General features: G+C 34.8%; 2 protein-coding genes across 4 annotated transcripts in view; both read left to right on the plus strand.

Moving 5' to 3' along the window:
- Nucleotides 1-7,536, plus strand: part of LOC105450234 (protein notum homolog) — a 28,333-nt gene extending 20,797 nt beyond the window's left edge. Inside the window, exons 2-8 of the mRNA XM_011689980.1 lie at nucleotides 1,980-2,358; nucleotides 4,021-4,081; nucleotides 4,328-4,557; nucleotides 5,449-5,658; nucleotides 5,771-6,059; nucleotides 6,273-6,586; nucleotides 6,836-7,536. Coding sequence (XP_011688282.1) covers nucleotides 1,980-2,358; nucleotides 4,021-4,081; nucleotides 4,328-4,557; nucleotides 5,449-5,658; nucleotides 5,771-6,059; nucleotides 6,273-6,586; nucleotides 6,836-7,173 — 1,821 coding nt within the window. The 3' untranslated portion in view covers nucleotides 7,174-7,536. The remainder of the gene's footprint in view (nucleotides 1-1,979; nucleotides 2,359-4,020; nucleotides 4,082-4,327; nucleotides 4,558-5,448; nucleotides 5,659-5,770; nucleotides 6,060-6,272; nucleotides 6,587-6,835) is intronic.
- Nucleotides 7,537-11,799: 4,263 nt separating this feature from the next.
- The window catches only part of LOC105450235, a 7,470-nt gene continuing 5,875 nt past the window's right edge, over nucleotides 11,800-13,394 (plus strand). The window contains exons 1-2 of one of the 3 annotated variants that reach the window (XM_011689981.1): nucleotides 11,800-12,263; nucleotides 12,561-12,745. In XM_011689981.1, the coding sequence (XP_011688283.1) occupies nucleotides 12,697-12,745 (49 nt within the window). In that variant the 5' untranslated portion in view covers nucleotides 11,800-12,263; nucleotides 12,561-12,696. The other 2 variants (XM_011689982.1, XM_011689983.1) reach the window with 2 other exon arrangements.

The raw sequence follows: 13,394 nt of genomic DNA on the forward strand, positions 1-13,394 counted from the left end.
GGGGGGGGGGACATGCCACTTTCGGTCAGCTTTAAGTTTTACGGTAATAGAGGGGTTGCTGCATACCCCTGGTATTTAACGTCGGCGAACCATGAAACGTTTTCTGCTCGGTCGTCCTTAATTTTTTTAAGAGATTCAGAGTATCGTGTCACGCTGATATTTGAAAACCGAATTGAATTTCTTTAATTTTGAATTTCTTTGATTTTCTATTGATCTAGACTAATTTGGTTTTTCATCGTTCTGCATAAGAAGATACATGACGAGCAAATGACTATCTTTCTGTAAAAGTAATTTTGAGTTAAATAAACAGACAAATGACTTTAGAGAATTATTCGGCGCATAAAAAAATGTAATATTATAAAAATCAGAATAAAGAATTTATTTATCAGACATCAGTCAATACTAAGAGCTTTATATGATGCAAAATTATTACTTCATAGGCCAATTAAATGATCTTATCTGACAATATTTTAAAAAAGTGATTTTCGAAAAACATTAGTTTCTATTGCTTTGATCTGTTATATGCTGTCGTGATTTCTTGATATTTTTAGTAAATTATAATAAATGAATTTATGAATAAATGAAATTATAATAAATGAAATTTTGTTCAAAGTCCAATTTAAATTAAACAAAGTGAAAATAACAAAGTGAAAAAATAAATATATTCATTATCGTTATTTATATGTGTGTAGTTACGTATCTTTAAAGTGTAATCTTCTCGAGAAAGCTCTTTGTGTCGCTTAATTTATCATAATAAAAAAATTATTATTAAAAATTATCTCAGTTAAAAATCTTATTTCAACACGGAAAGAACACTTTTGCTGAATCCAGATCTGAAAATAATTTTTGTTCAATAATCAAAATAATTTTGTGCAAAAGTCAAAATGATTGCTAGAATATCAAAACGTTTTATAATAATGCTTATCAGTTTTAACATTCCAACAAATTATTTTAATGATTTAATAAAAAATTATTTTCAGATCTGTTTTTAGCAAAATTTTTAGACCTTTCAACAAAATCGTTCTTTCCGTGAAACTGATCAAAGCTTTCATAGATAAAAGAAACGGTCAGTTTTTCTCGAGGTTGCGAATGTAAAACGTTTTTCTTTTAATTTCTATCGGAAAAATGTGAACACTAGATGGTGTGAAGCGCCAATATGTACACTACGGTGTACGATTGGTAAGATCATCCGCATTTCGCACGAATCGTGCTTCTCGTAGAAAATCCTCTGCCATCAACGATCGATGGTCGCGACTGAATCATTGCGCATCGCGTTCCTTCGCGGCACGACGTAATGCCGAGGGAAAGGCGAGAGAGGTGAGCCTCCTCTTTTTTTTTGTTCCCATTGCTCCGTACGGAGCGGAACCCAATTCGCCGTTTGCGGCCCATTATGCTCGATCATAATTGCGTCGCAACAACGTTTCTCTTTCCTACCATTCGCAGTGTTGGCGGCAGGCTTTCATCTCGGACCGAGATCGAGACCGAGCTTCTGTTTCCGAGGTGTTTCCGCCGCCGGCTACCGTCCTGGATGTTGGAACTTGATCCTAAGTAGTCGTTTTCGTGAAAGAGGGGCAGGAGGCCGAGGGACGTTGTTGCGGTAAAATGCGCCACCGATGGATATGGTAGCCGGACGCGCGGGACAGAGAGGGAGAGTGGCGCCGTGTAGCTCGGCGTCCTCCGTTATCGTCGTTTTTTAAATTATTCCCGTGGTTGCTCATTTGTTACGTGTTGGCCCGATCGCCCAATATGTTCGTATAAAACCCGTAAAAACAACAAAAAAAAAAAGAAACGAGGAAGAGTACGAGAGCTGAACATCGCAAGCATTAATTCTTGGAATAATGTTTCATAATATTTAAAATAAAATATGTTTTCATAAAATATTTGAAATAAGGAATTTAGTCAACTGAAATTTTTGAATAAAATAAACAGGATAGACAAACATGACGTATCGAGTTATCGAGGTTTCGCACGTGTTCCAGATTATGCCGTATTTAGCGGCGTTGATCCTGACAATAATTGCCGAGGACAAACCGACAAATACGGTCTCCGTTTCCTCGATTTCCTTGAGTTCGCCGACGGAGTATCAGAGCAACACGATAAGGAAGGTGATGAGCTACTTAGGGAAGTACGGGCTAGAAGATCAGAGAGCCCTGAAGAGAGTATATCTAAGCAACAGGTCGATCACTTGCAACGATGGCTCGCAGGCCGGTTTCTACCTACGAAAGTCCCACGGTTCTAGGCGGTGGATCATGTACCTGGAGGGCGGCTGGTATTGCTACGACCAAAAGAGCTGTAGGACCAGGTGGATGCGGATGCGGCATCTGATGACGTCAACCCAGTGGCCCGAGACACGCGACGGTGGGTCCTCGATCGCTTATAATTATACGTCGCGCGGAACGAAAACGATTTTCCGCTCGTGCATCCAAGTATCGAAACTCGCGCTGCGTCATAAATTAATTTCACGTGGTGATCCTCCACGGACGCGCGTTTTTAAATGTTCGTATTGCTCCTCGCATCAGTTTATTAATACATGTTATGCGATGCGGATCAACACATAAGAGTACATTTTATTATACACGAATGATATTTATTGCATCGCAAGGACAACATAAATCATATTTTTTCATCCGACTTATTTATGCATATCGGAGATATTCTGAACCAATAAATCGTGATGTTAATGTATAAATTTATGTACACATACAAAGTATATTTAAATTTATATCCAATATATATACATGGGGTATTCTCTGTCAAAACGGCCACCCTTCCCTGCCCACTTCAATTTTTGAGATAAAATTCAAAAGATCTTAAAATTTTTATTGAAATGTCTGTTTCTTGATGTCGTATGACCTTTTTAAAAATTCAAGATGGCGGATCCAGAATTGCGACTAGAATGAACTGTCGTCAAAAAATTTTTGGAACAAACTTTTATTACTGAAGCACAGAGGGCTAGGAAATTTTTCTATTTCCATAAATTAAGGTTTTAGGGGTCGCTGAATACGAATCCGCAGTCATAATTATAAAACAATGATGAACCCAATATGCCGGCCAAACTTATTGTTAGCCAATTTTCAAATAATGCAAATTTTTTGCATAAGACTCACGAAACCGGAGTTTTTTGGGTCACTAATCATGGAATTTTCAGTTATTAAAGCAGCATTTGGGATATCGAATCCAATATGGTGGGTGGAATATGTGCATCTCGCAATTAACGTTCAAGTTGGAAGATTTTTTTGGACATTAATGTGTAGACATTGGGTTTCTGATTGCAAATTATCATTTTTTACTTAAAGTTCAAGGCTGTTGAGCCAATATGGATAGATAAAATATGGAAATAATGGAATTTGCATCATTTGAAGTTTGACCGGCATTTGGATTCGTTATTGTAAATTTTATAATTATGTCTGCGGATTCGTATTCAGCGACCCCCAAAATCTTAATTTATTGGAAATAGAAAAATTATCCTTCAATAATTAAAGTTTGTTCCAAAAATGTTTTGACAACAGCCCCTTCTAATCGCAATTCTCTATCTGCCATCTTGAATTTTTAAAAAGGTCATACGGCATCAAAAAATAGATATTTCAACAATAATTTTAAAACCTTTTGAAGTATTTTGTCTCAAAAGCTGAAGTGGGCAGGAGGGGTGACCATTTTGACAGAGAATGCCCCACTAATATATATCATTATTGGATATTCTTTCCATTACATAATTTAATTTATTAATTAATATTCTGTTTCTAATTTTTCTTGATAATTTAGTTCTAAACCTTTGTCAGAAAATATTCAATTAAAATTAATTAAAAAAATTGGCTATAATATATATTCAATTGAATAGAGATCTATTTCGCCAAAATTTTGCAAGTTTTGCAACATGCAGGAACTACCGATGTCTTTTTTAATTTATTCTTCAATATCTGTAGCTGCAAGGCAACAGGTGATTCTGTGTCAGTATATACACATTGCATATATTGCCACTGATTACCAAAATAAAAGTATTCAAGTATTCGATTTTTTCAGTGGGTGGGATGCTCTCACCGAATCCCGATGAGAATCCATTCTTTTGGGGCACGAATCACGTGTAGGTATTGTCCATCGTATAGATCGATCTCCCGTCACTGCATCAAAAATTGAAAGGCTTGCTGCAACAATGGGCTAACTCACATTTTGTAACAACGGAGAAAATAAACTCTAAAGTTAAGGTGATGAACTTTAAAGTTCATTTTCTCCGTTTTATAAAATGTTACAAAATGTAGGTTAGCCCACTGTTGCAGCAAGTCCTTCAATTACGTCTTTTCATAACGATGTCGTTGTTGTTATTTCATAGTTTCGTTCCTTATTGCACGAGCGACAGCTGGAGCGGCACTAGGGCCTTCAGGTCGCCGAATGACATGTTTTCCTTCATGGGGGCAGAGATCGTGGTCCAGGTCATCCGGGATTTGGTTCCCCTTGGCCTCGAAAACGCAAGCGCCTTTCTTTTGGCTGGTAGTAGCGCGGGTGGCACCGGCGTCATGTTGAATTTGAATCGCGTTCACAATCTGATACATCACGAATTGGGTACGTCGTAAACGATTTATCAATTATTGCTCTAATTAAACGACTCCCGATTCATTATATTGATAATTGCCGCAATGTTCATGATAATATATGTTCCTCATTTGACAAACCAATTATGCTTAGGCAAGTCGATAATGGTTATTACGAATCATTTACATTTATCAATATTATTGCTTGAGCGTAGAATTACATTTCAATTTGCCTTCTCAATAATTTCTCTTATTAACACTGACACCAATCTATTTTCTCATACGTTATTCTACATTTTTAATACTTATAAAAATGCAGCTATCGAATATAAATTTTCCAAAATGCTGTACATCTATATATACATATACAAGGTGTCCTGAAATTCGCGAATGAAAATATCATAGCAAGAATGTCTTCGAAAAATGAAGTAAAAAAGTTATGAGTAAATTTTTATTTTAAGCAATGGTTTTTGAGATATAAGGGTTTAAATTTAGCCAATTATAGATTAGTACTCGCGTGAAATGCGCGACCACTAACACTACGCGCTCACAGAGATGTTACCGTTTAATCGTAATCTATAATTGGCTAAATTTAAACTCTTATATTTCAAAAACTACTCTTAAATTAAAAATTTACAAATAACTTTTTTACTTAATTTTTCAAAGACTTTCTATGATATTTTGATTCGCAAATTTCGGGACAATATGTATATAAAATTTGCACACAAGAATTTTTGTTTTAACATTGAATGAAAAAAAATATTTATATACTATTGCTAAATATTCAACTCGGATTAATATACGCATATTGATTTCTTTTCTATATTTTTTGTCAATTTATCTAATTTTGTTAAGCATTTCAGTTTTCTTTAATCACTGATTCTATAATTCAATTATTAAATAATAAGATTTATCTATGCAGGCTTGAGACGCGTTGCTATACGCGGCGTGTCGGATTCCGGATGGTTCCTCGACAAAGCGCCTTATTCTCCGAACGGCCTGTCGCCGATCGACGCGATTCAAAAAGGGATGGAATTATGGAACTCTCGGATGCCTCGCAATTGCGAAATTAGATATCCTAATGAGCCATGGAAATGCTTTTTTGGATATCGACTATATCCAACTTTATCCGGTGAGTTCAAATCTCATAAAATTTTATTTTAAAAATTTCAATAGTATATCTAAAGTATCTAAATTGTGAACTGTTTCGAAGAAAGTTTAAACTCTTTTATTTAACATCCTAGCACCGTTGTTTGTCTTTCAATGGATATTCGATGAGGCCCAAATGAAGGCCTACAATGTCGCTGCGCCAGTGACAAGACAGCAGTGGAACTACATACATGAAATGGGCGACAGTCTGCGGAAGACGTTTGAAAATGTTACTGCGGTTTTTGCCCCGAGTTGCATTAGTCACAGCGTCTTGACGAAAAGAGATTGGAAGACAATCAAAATAGATGAGGTTTCCTTTGCGCAGGCATTGTTTTGTTGGGATCAAATGCCGATCAGAAATTATCGTAACAACGAACACAACAAGTAAGTATGTATGGAATTCTTTGTGGCGTGACCGCCGCCGACTGTAAATATATATTCATCGATACCGCGTTGCTTGTTCGAGAAAATATTTGTCGAAGTGTAGTTACTTTGGGATTCATATCTCGGGACATAAATAAATCAATGATGATCTCGAGATCAATGACGGTCGGGACCTCGAAGAGACCTCGAATGATGTTTTTCGTTCTGCTACAGTACTCACTCGCAAATCGAGACCAATCAACCGTGCGGGAAGTCGCTGAAAAAGCTATTGCGTTCTGGTATCAGAAAGGGAAATGGTACCACGATCGAAGGCGGAAAAAGCAGAGTTGGATCCTCTACGGAAACGCAAAAAGCCCGATTGTCTGCCGTTGGCAAAATGCAGGAAAGAAAGCCAGTCTCCGGCTCGGTTCAAGAGCGGGAGAAGAGGCGAAAGAGGAAACATAAAAGAAGGAGAGAGAGGAAGGAGAGAGAGAGAAGTAAAGATGAGAGAATGAAGAAAGAGAAACCCAAGCGAAGAAAGAACACTGGTACGGTTTAGCAATGCACAAACATGTTTTGAACCTTGCTCAATAACAGACGACATTCTTTGAATAGTTTCAAGCTGTTTCATACATAATCTTGTGTATTCGTCGAAAACTCATTTGGCACTGCACTCGATTTCGCGATAATATATTAATTTCAGTTTATTATTAATTTAAAAAATTGATTTTTTTATTGCGGTTTTGCATCGACTAATATGATTTTTCAAAGTTCCTTATATATGTATTTTTCCGCAGGTCGTCGCAAAGGCGGCAAACAAGTTTACGGCAATAACCATACGGCTGTATTTAACGGCATCAGGCCGCAACGATCGGTAATGCCGTCATTCAAGCGGAAGTGCGTTAAGAACTGCCATTTCCGTATGATCGAGCGCTGCACTTGGCCGCAATGTAACCATAGCTGCCCCAAGCTGCATAATCCTTTTACGGGCGAGGAAATGGAATTTATCGAACTGCTCAAGAGCTTTGGTCTAGACATGAAAAGTGTTGCGAATGCCCTCGGCATCGATATACATACGTTGAATAGTATGGATCAGAATGAGTTGCTGAATCTTCTGACACAACGCGCGAACTAGCAAAACATTCTGTCGTAACGAATATGCAGAGTTTTCCTGCTTGCTTTACCAATCTCTCCGTTGACACGTCTAGAGTCAGAGCTCAATATTTACATACAATTTCAAATATCACGTTTCAAGTAACTTGGAACGGTTCGTATCACCTATCTCAGTGGTACCAACGTTACAGTACTTAAATTAGAGAACATATATTGCTAGTATAGAAATTAAAAGTATAATGAAAATCTAACGAAATATTGAAAGTATAGATATCTATACTTCTAAATTTTAAATGTTGCGTACTACGCCAACATTACGAAAGTTTATTATAAATCTACAATACTAATAACATAAATTTGAATAATTATATATATACATATGTATATATACAGTGAACAACTTTGATATTTGAACATAATTTTTATTACATTGTAATTTTAACAATGACAAAGAGACAAAATATTTGATTATAAATTACGTCACAACATTGGTTCTACTTAATAAACCTATAAACTTTATTTATATAACAGATAATATTTATTGCATAATTTATTTTAAACAAAAATAATGTTTGATTTTGAGATTACAAAAATATTCGGACACTTTTAAAAATATTTTTAAAATAGTTTTTATTTAATATTTTCATGAACAAAAATTAATCTATATCTCAAATTGTATCTCATGCTCTTAAAATGTGAATATTAATTTAATTTTTTATAAAAAAACACTAAATTTGACTAAAGTTTAACGTGATGATAGTAATAAATGTAAATCAAAATAAAAACATTTGATTGTGTTAAATTAATAAACCGTAATATAATTATGAATTTTACAATTGTATACAAATTATGTACATACAATAAGATAATAACAAATAAAAAATAACGCAAATGGCGCGCAGAAAGCGCGCGCTCTAATCTAGTGCACTAAACATTGCATTCATTATATAAATGAAGTTTTATACGTCTCTTTGTCATGAATAAAATTACAGTGCAATAAAGTAAAAATTATATAATGTCCGAATATTAAAGTTATTCACTGTATATACATATATACATAAACATATATATATATAATGCATAATTATATAATTGTATAATGTTATGTAATATTATGTGTAATATTGTTATTACAATAATACTATATATAATATTAAATAATATATTATATAATTATATTACGCAAAGAAAAAATGTAATTATATAACATGACGACATACCAAATCAAGCTTAAAATATGTATTTTTTGTTAGTTTGATAATAATCTTGCATACATCTTTATAAATCATTGGCTGCCAGTGAATTAAGTCGATGAATTATTAGAACATGTAACATGAAACATATAATTTTCTGTTCGTTTGACAGCAATAATTTAATGTACGCAGTATGCTTGAATAGAGACGCGTTATGCGTTTTTTGACCAAATATAACGCGTTTAACCAAAATGGATGTACATAAATTCATAGAAATGCCTCTTATGGTGCGTTTGCAGGACTGGCTTCGCTGCAAAGACGAGAAAGCCGAGAGAATGAAAATTTCGATTGGCATTTTCGCCGACGAACAGGGAAAAACAAGAGTTCTGACGTGTAGAAAGTGTATATTTTATTGTAATTGTACGACTACACGAATTATCTTAATTTATTATAATTTATAGGTAAAATAACCGATCATGTAAGTATATTTTACGAATTAATTCGTACGTTCGTGGCGCAGAGTTTGTCGTCAAAATCAGAAATCGGGCGAAAGGCAGAATCTCTCTAATTTCGTATATCTGTTCAAATGCAATCCTTTTCATTTCCTCCGGGTCGTCCTTCGATTGTCTCTTGTTAAAAGATCCTTTTTTTTAGATAATATATCTCGATACATCTTTGTGTTCATTACATCATAGAGCAATCACAAATTCAGTTTGCCGTTTGTCATTTAGATCAGAATCAGCGCAACTCAATTTACATACACGAAAGACTGTATAAGGATCTTCCAGTGGCAAATAGGACTGATTCTTTTATGTAACGTCGGAACGGAAATTCATCAACAAACAATTGACCGTGAACTCAATAAGTATAGACTACGCATTCCAATGAAATTGCTACTACCGGTTTAAAAAAGAGCCAAGCAGTTGTGTATCGTTTCTTTCTCTAAGTATCAGTAGTAAGGATAATGATGGTTAAAGAGAGACGTTCTAATATGATTCGACGTATTGCGTTCTCTTTCTGACGGAGCACAGATGCTAAACATCAGAAGATACCGAACACGCAGTCTGTACTTATTAGATATATCTGTGCAATTGACCGACCGACAAAACAGCTTCATAGACTGATTAAATTATCTACCTCAACGAATCAAATCGTATTAATGTCCTTCATGTACTATAATTGTCAGCTTAGAACATCACGATACAGTGTTATTGTAAGTTAATGCGCGTAAAGTATATATTGTATCTATGTCTTTAATTATATGTAATATAACTCTGCCAAGGTATTGTTATTTATTTAATATATAGCGTATATATAGTATCTGACGATTGCAGCGACATGTATTTTTTGTCGTATGCACATACATATAATATGTCGATGGTATCAATAAAAAGTATTGTAACTATGAAAAGCTATATATTCTTGTGAGATAATTATTTATACAATAATTTTTTCCCTGAAACTATGTTTTGTTTTTATATCAGTTACAATAGAAATAAAATATTAAATTATTACAAAACTACATTGAAGACTAAAACACAATATCTATTATTTTCAAACATTTTCAACTGATAAAATGATAGTAGTTAAAAGATCAAACCAATATCCAAAAGTGCAGTTACTTTTACTGATGCGATCGATATACTAACTTTAAAATTCTATTTTGAGATTTTATTTATTTTTGTAATTTTTCTAAATTGTGACACCATCTATGCGAATGCGATCGAGATTTCACAGTTCAAAGCTTTTACTTGCATCCACATATACTGTAACATGTACTGTTATCTTTTAAAAAAGCATGACACTGTAAATAAATTGTATATCTGTTCTATTGAGAGCTTTATGGATTATTTATATTCCTGCATTCGAGTCCCGCACAGACCAATAATGTTTAGTAAAATCCTTATTATTATCATATGCTACCGTATATATCTCCATCAAGATTTTTTATATGTAATCCATATAAAAAAAAATACATATAATTATAATCTACAGGTTGTCTTGAATTTAAATGTCCAAACTTCGGGAGATTTGGTCGGAGATCGATAAGAAAAAAGTCCTTAAGAGATATGCTCGCGTTTTTGCTTCGTTTCTTTCGGAGAAAATCGCAAAAAAACAAAACGTAATTTTTATTTTTGTAGTTATTTATTATTTATTCATTCACATTTATTTACATTGCCACTTCCTTAATGTAGATACTATGCAAAAGTTAATACACGGATATCATATCAGCATATTCAATGTTAGAATATGTACGTGGCATATGGTGACAGGAGTCATTTATTTGATGATTTCTGATGAGTAACTGATAAATTTATAGGAGAAAGACAGAAAACAAACAAAAAAGTTTCCACCAGAAAACGGAATATTATTGTTTTCATGTCCGATTTTTGCAACAAGTATTTCAGAGGCGGAGTATAATGCGCGCCGATTTTCAAACAGAGGAATGCTAAAACGACAAGTCATTATTGCAAGAGGACCACATTTTAAACAATATCTACATTAAGGAAGTGATAACGTAAATAAATAAGTGTGAATAAATAAATAATTCTATATCTATCTATCTAAAAAAGTGCATGTAAAGTCGATAACTCGCATTTCTCGAAATTATTTGTTGTCGCTTTTCCGCGATGCTGGTTGTCGATGCTGCGCTTACTTCGTGTAAGCGGCTGTCATTGGATTTCGACAGTTGTGTGTATTGAGGTTGATGTTATTGAAAATTATACTCGTTCTAAGAAGTGTTAAATAGCGCGCGCAAAGCGCGCGTTTGTAGTGCTAGTAGTTACAAAAACTACGTTTTGTCTTTTTTTTGCAATTTTCTCCAAAACGAAACCAAAAAACGAGCAGTCTCTAAAGGACTCTTTTTTTTTTCTTTTAGTTCATCGATCCCCTAGACGCTCCCGAAGTTTAGACATTTAAATTCAGGACAAAACGCACGCGCCATTTATAAAAATTAAAAAAAACATATTTATATTTCTTTTCATTTATAAAAATGCGTAAAAAAAGAGCTTGTAAACAATTTTTCTCATTAAAATATCAATTGAATAATTTCTCCGCGAAGAACATTTACAAATTATTAATTTCAGCGCGGAATCAACATACAAATGCGATTTGTAACGTGTACTCGCGATCGCGACCTATCCCAACAAAATGGAATTCTGTGCATGCCATAAAATACCCTAAAATACCACCGATAAATCGCGATCTACAGCCTCGATCTATACGTAATGATTAATCTGTTTGCTCTCACGACGCGCTCCCTCCTGACATGCAGTGTCCCCCTACACGCGATGCACGAGGGCGCATAATTCAATGAATCCGTTCTCTCATCCTCCACCGATCGGTCGGTCGGGTACGCATCCATCGTCGGCTCTCCCTCGAAACTATATATTCCGCGACGGCGGCGTACGCAGGAAATGGTATTTAACAGGCCAGGCCGGGCTCGACCCCGCTGGTGCACGCACGTAGCCGATAGTCAACGTGATGGAGAGGCGGACGTAGGGAAGAGAGAAGGAAAACTGAACGAGTACTGGTTCCTCCTCGTGTCCAATTGACGCGTCCGAGGAAGTGATGGAAGGATGGAAGCGCAAATGTACTTGAACGTCCCGTAGCGGGTTCTACATTAGACTACTTCGGTTACCGGTACCGGTAGTAGTTCGTTCGACTGCCTATCGTTCAGTCGTCGGGACTGTCAGTAGAGGACCACTGCGTCGTTAACAGTGGCCATCTGAATTCGTTTCCCATACGATTTTCGTCCCGTAGAAGTTCCGAAGTTTCTCGATGTGACGATAATGTTTGACCTAGTCGAGAGATTCTCTTACACGTGACGGAAAAGTTGGACGTAGACAATCGGAAGAACCGTGTGTCGTCGTCACCAAGCGTGAAGGCTCATATTTCTAAAACCGCGTTCGTATACAGGGTAATTTTTCACTCGCAGAGAGAACGAGATGAATTTTCGAAGTGTATAGCGATATTATCAATGACGTGGATAATCTGATAGTGAATTTCACTTAAACTTTAGTCAAAAATACAAAAATAATATTTGATATATTTTTCTACAAAAGTTTTGTTTTATTGTTTCCTTTAAAATTCTACATGTGCAACTTTTATGTAGAAAATATTCTCAACTCTTCAAAAGTGAAAATTTATTAATCATTATTTAATAAAGATTTATTTACGGCAACATTGTTTATTGTGATTAAGTTGTGAATTTCAGAAACTCTGAAGACATCCGTTATGCTCGAAGAAATCAGATATTGTTTGATTACAACACAAGTGCATAATATTTGCTGACATCGGAGCATCGGAGGCCATAGATAAATAATTTTTATCGAAATCTCATTATTTCAATCATGTTGAAGGGAATCGTTCTGCTGATTCTTCATGTCTTCTGCGACATTGGTGAGAAAACTAACTATTGCATTTAGATTACGTTTTTAAGCATAACCTCTATTATTTTGTTAGAAACGCAAAATAACATGTGTTTAAAGCAAATGTTTTTTAATAATCTAAAAAAATTCAATATTATCAAAAGCAAATTGTGTTACGTAAATACACTTCTCAACAAAATTAAATCGCTTACTCTATCCTCCAAAAATAGGCAAAATTTAAGAGAGTGTAACTTTGTCAAAAATGATCGTATCGAGATGTTCAAAAAAGCATTTTACAGCTTGAAATCTCTACTTTTCAAATCGATACTTAACAAAACGATCCTAATGATCTTTCATGGAATTACACGGATAGAAAAGGAGACTCGAATCTCAAAATTTTTTACGAACTTTGACAAGTTCCATGGCGCGAATAAAAAGTCGCATGCAAATGCAGTTTACTGCTTTCGAAAGAGTGAATCTTTACCTTCAATTTGCTTTTTTGTTGAGCGTTGTACGATTTCTTTTCACCGAGTTATTCAATATTGAAGCAAAAATGGTCCTTTTTGCTTCAATTTGGAAAGTAGAGATTTCAAGTTGTAAAATACTTTTTCGATCATCTCGATACGATCATTTTTGACGAAGTAACACTCTTGAATTTTGCCTATTTTTGGATGGTAAAG

The sequence above is a fragment of the Wasmannia auropunctata genome, unplaced genomic scaffold, assembly GCF_000956235.1.
Source record: "Wasmannia auropunctata unplaced genomic scaffold, wasmannia.A_1.0 LD336067.1, whole genome shotgun sequence".
In the NCBI taxonomy this organism is placed as follows: Eukaryota; Metazoa; Arthropoda; class Insecta; order Hymenoptera; family Formicidae; genus Wasmannia; species Wasmannia auropunctata.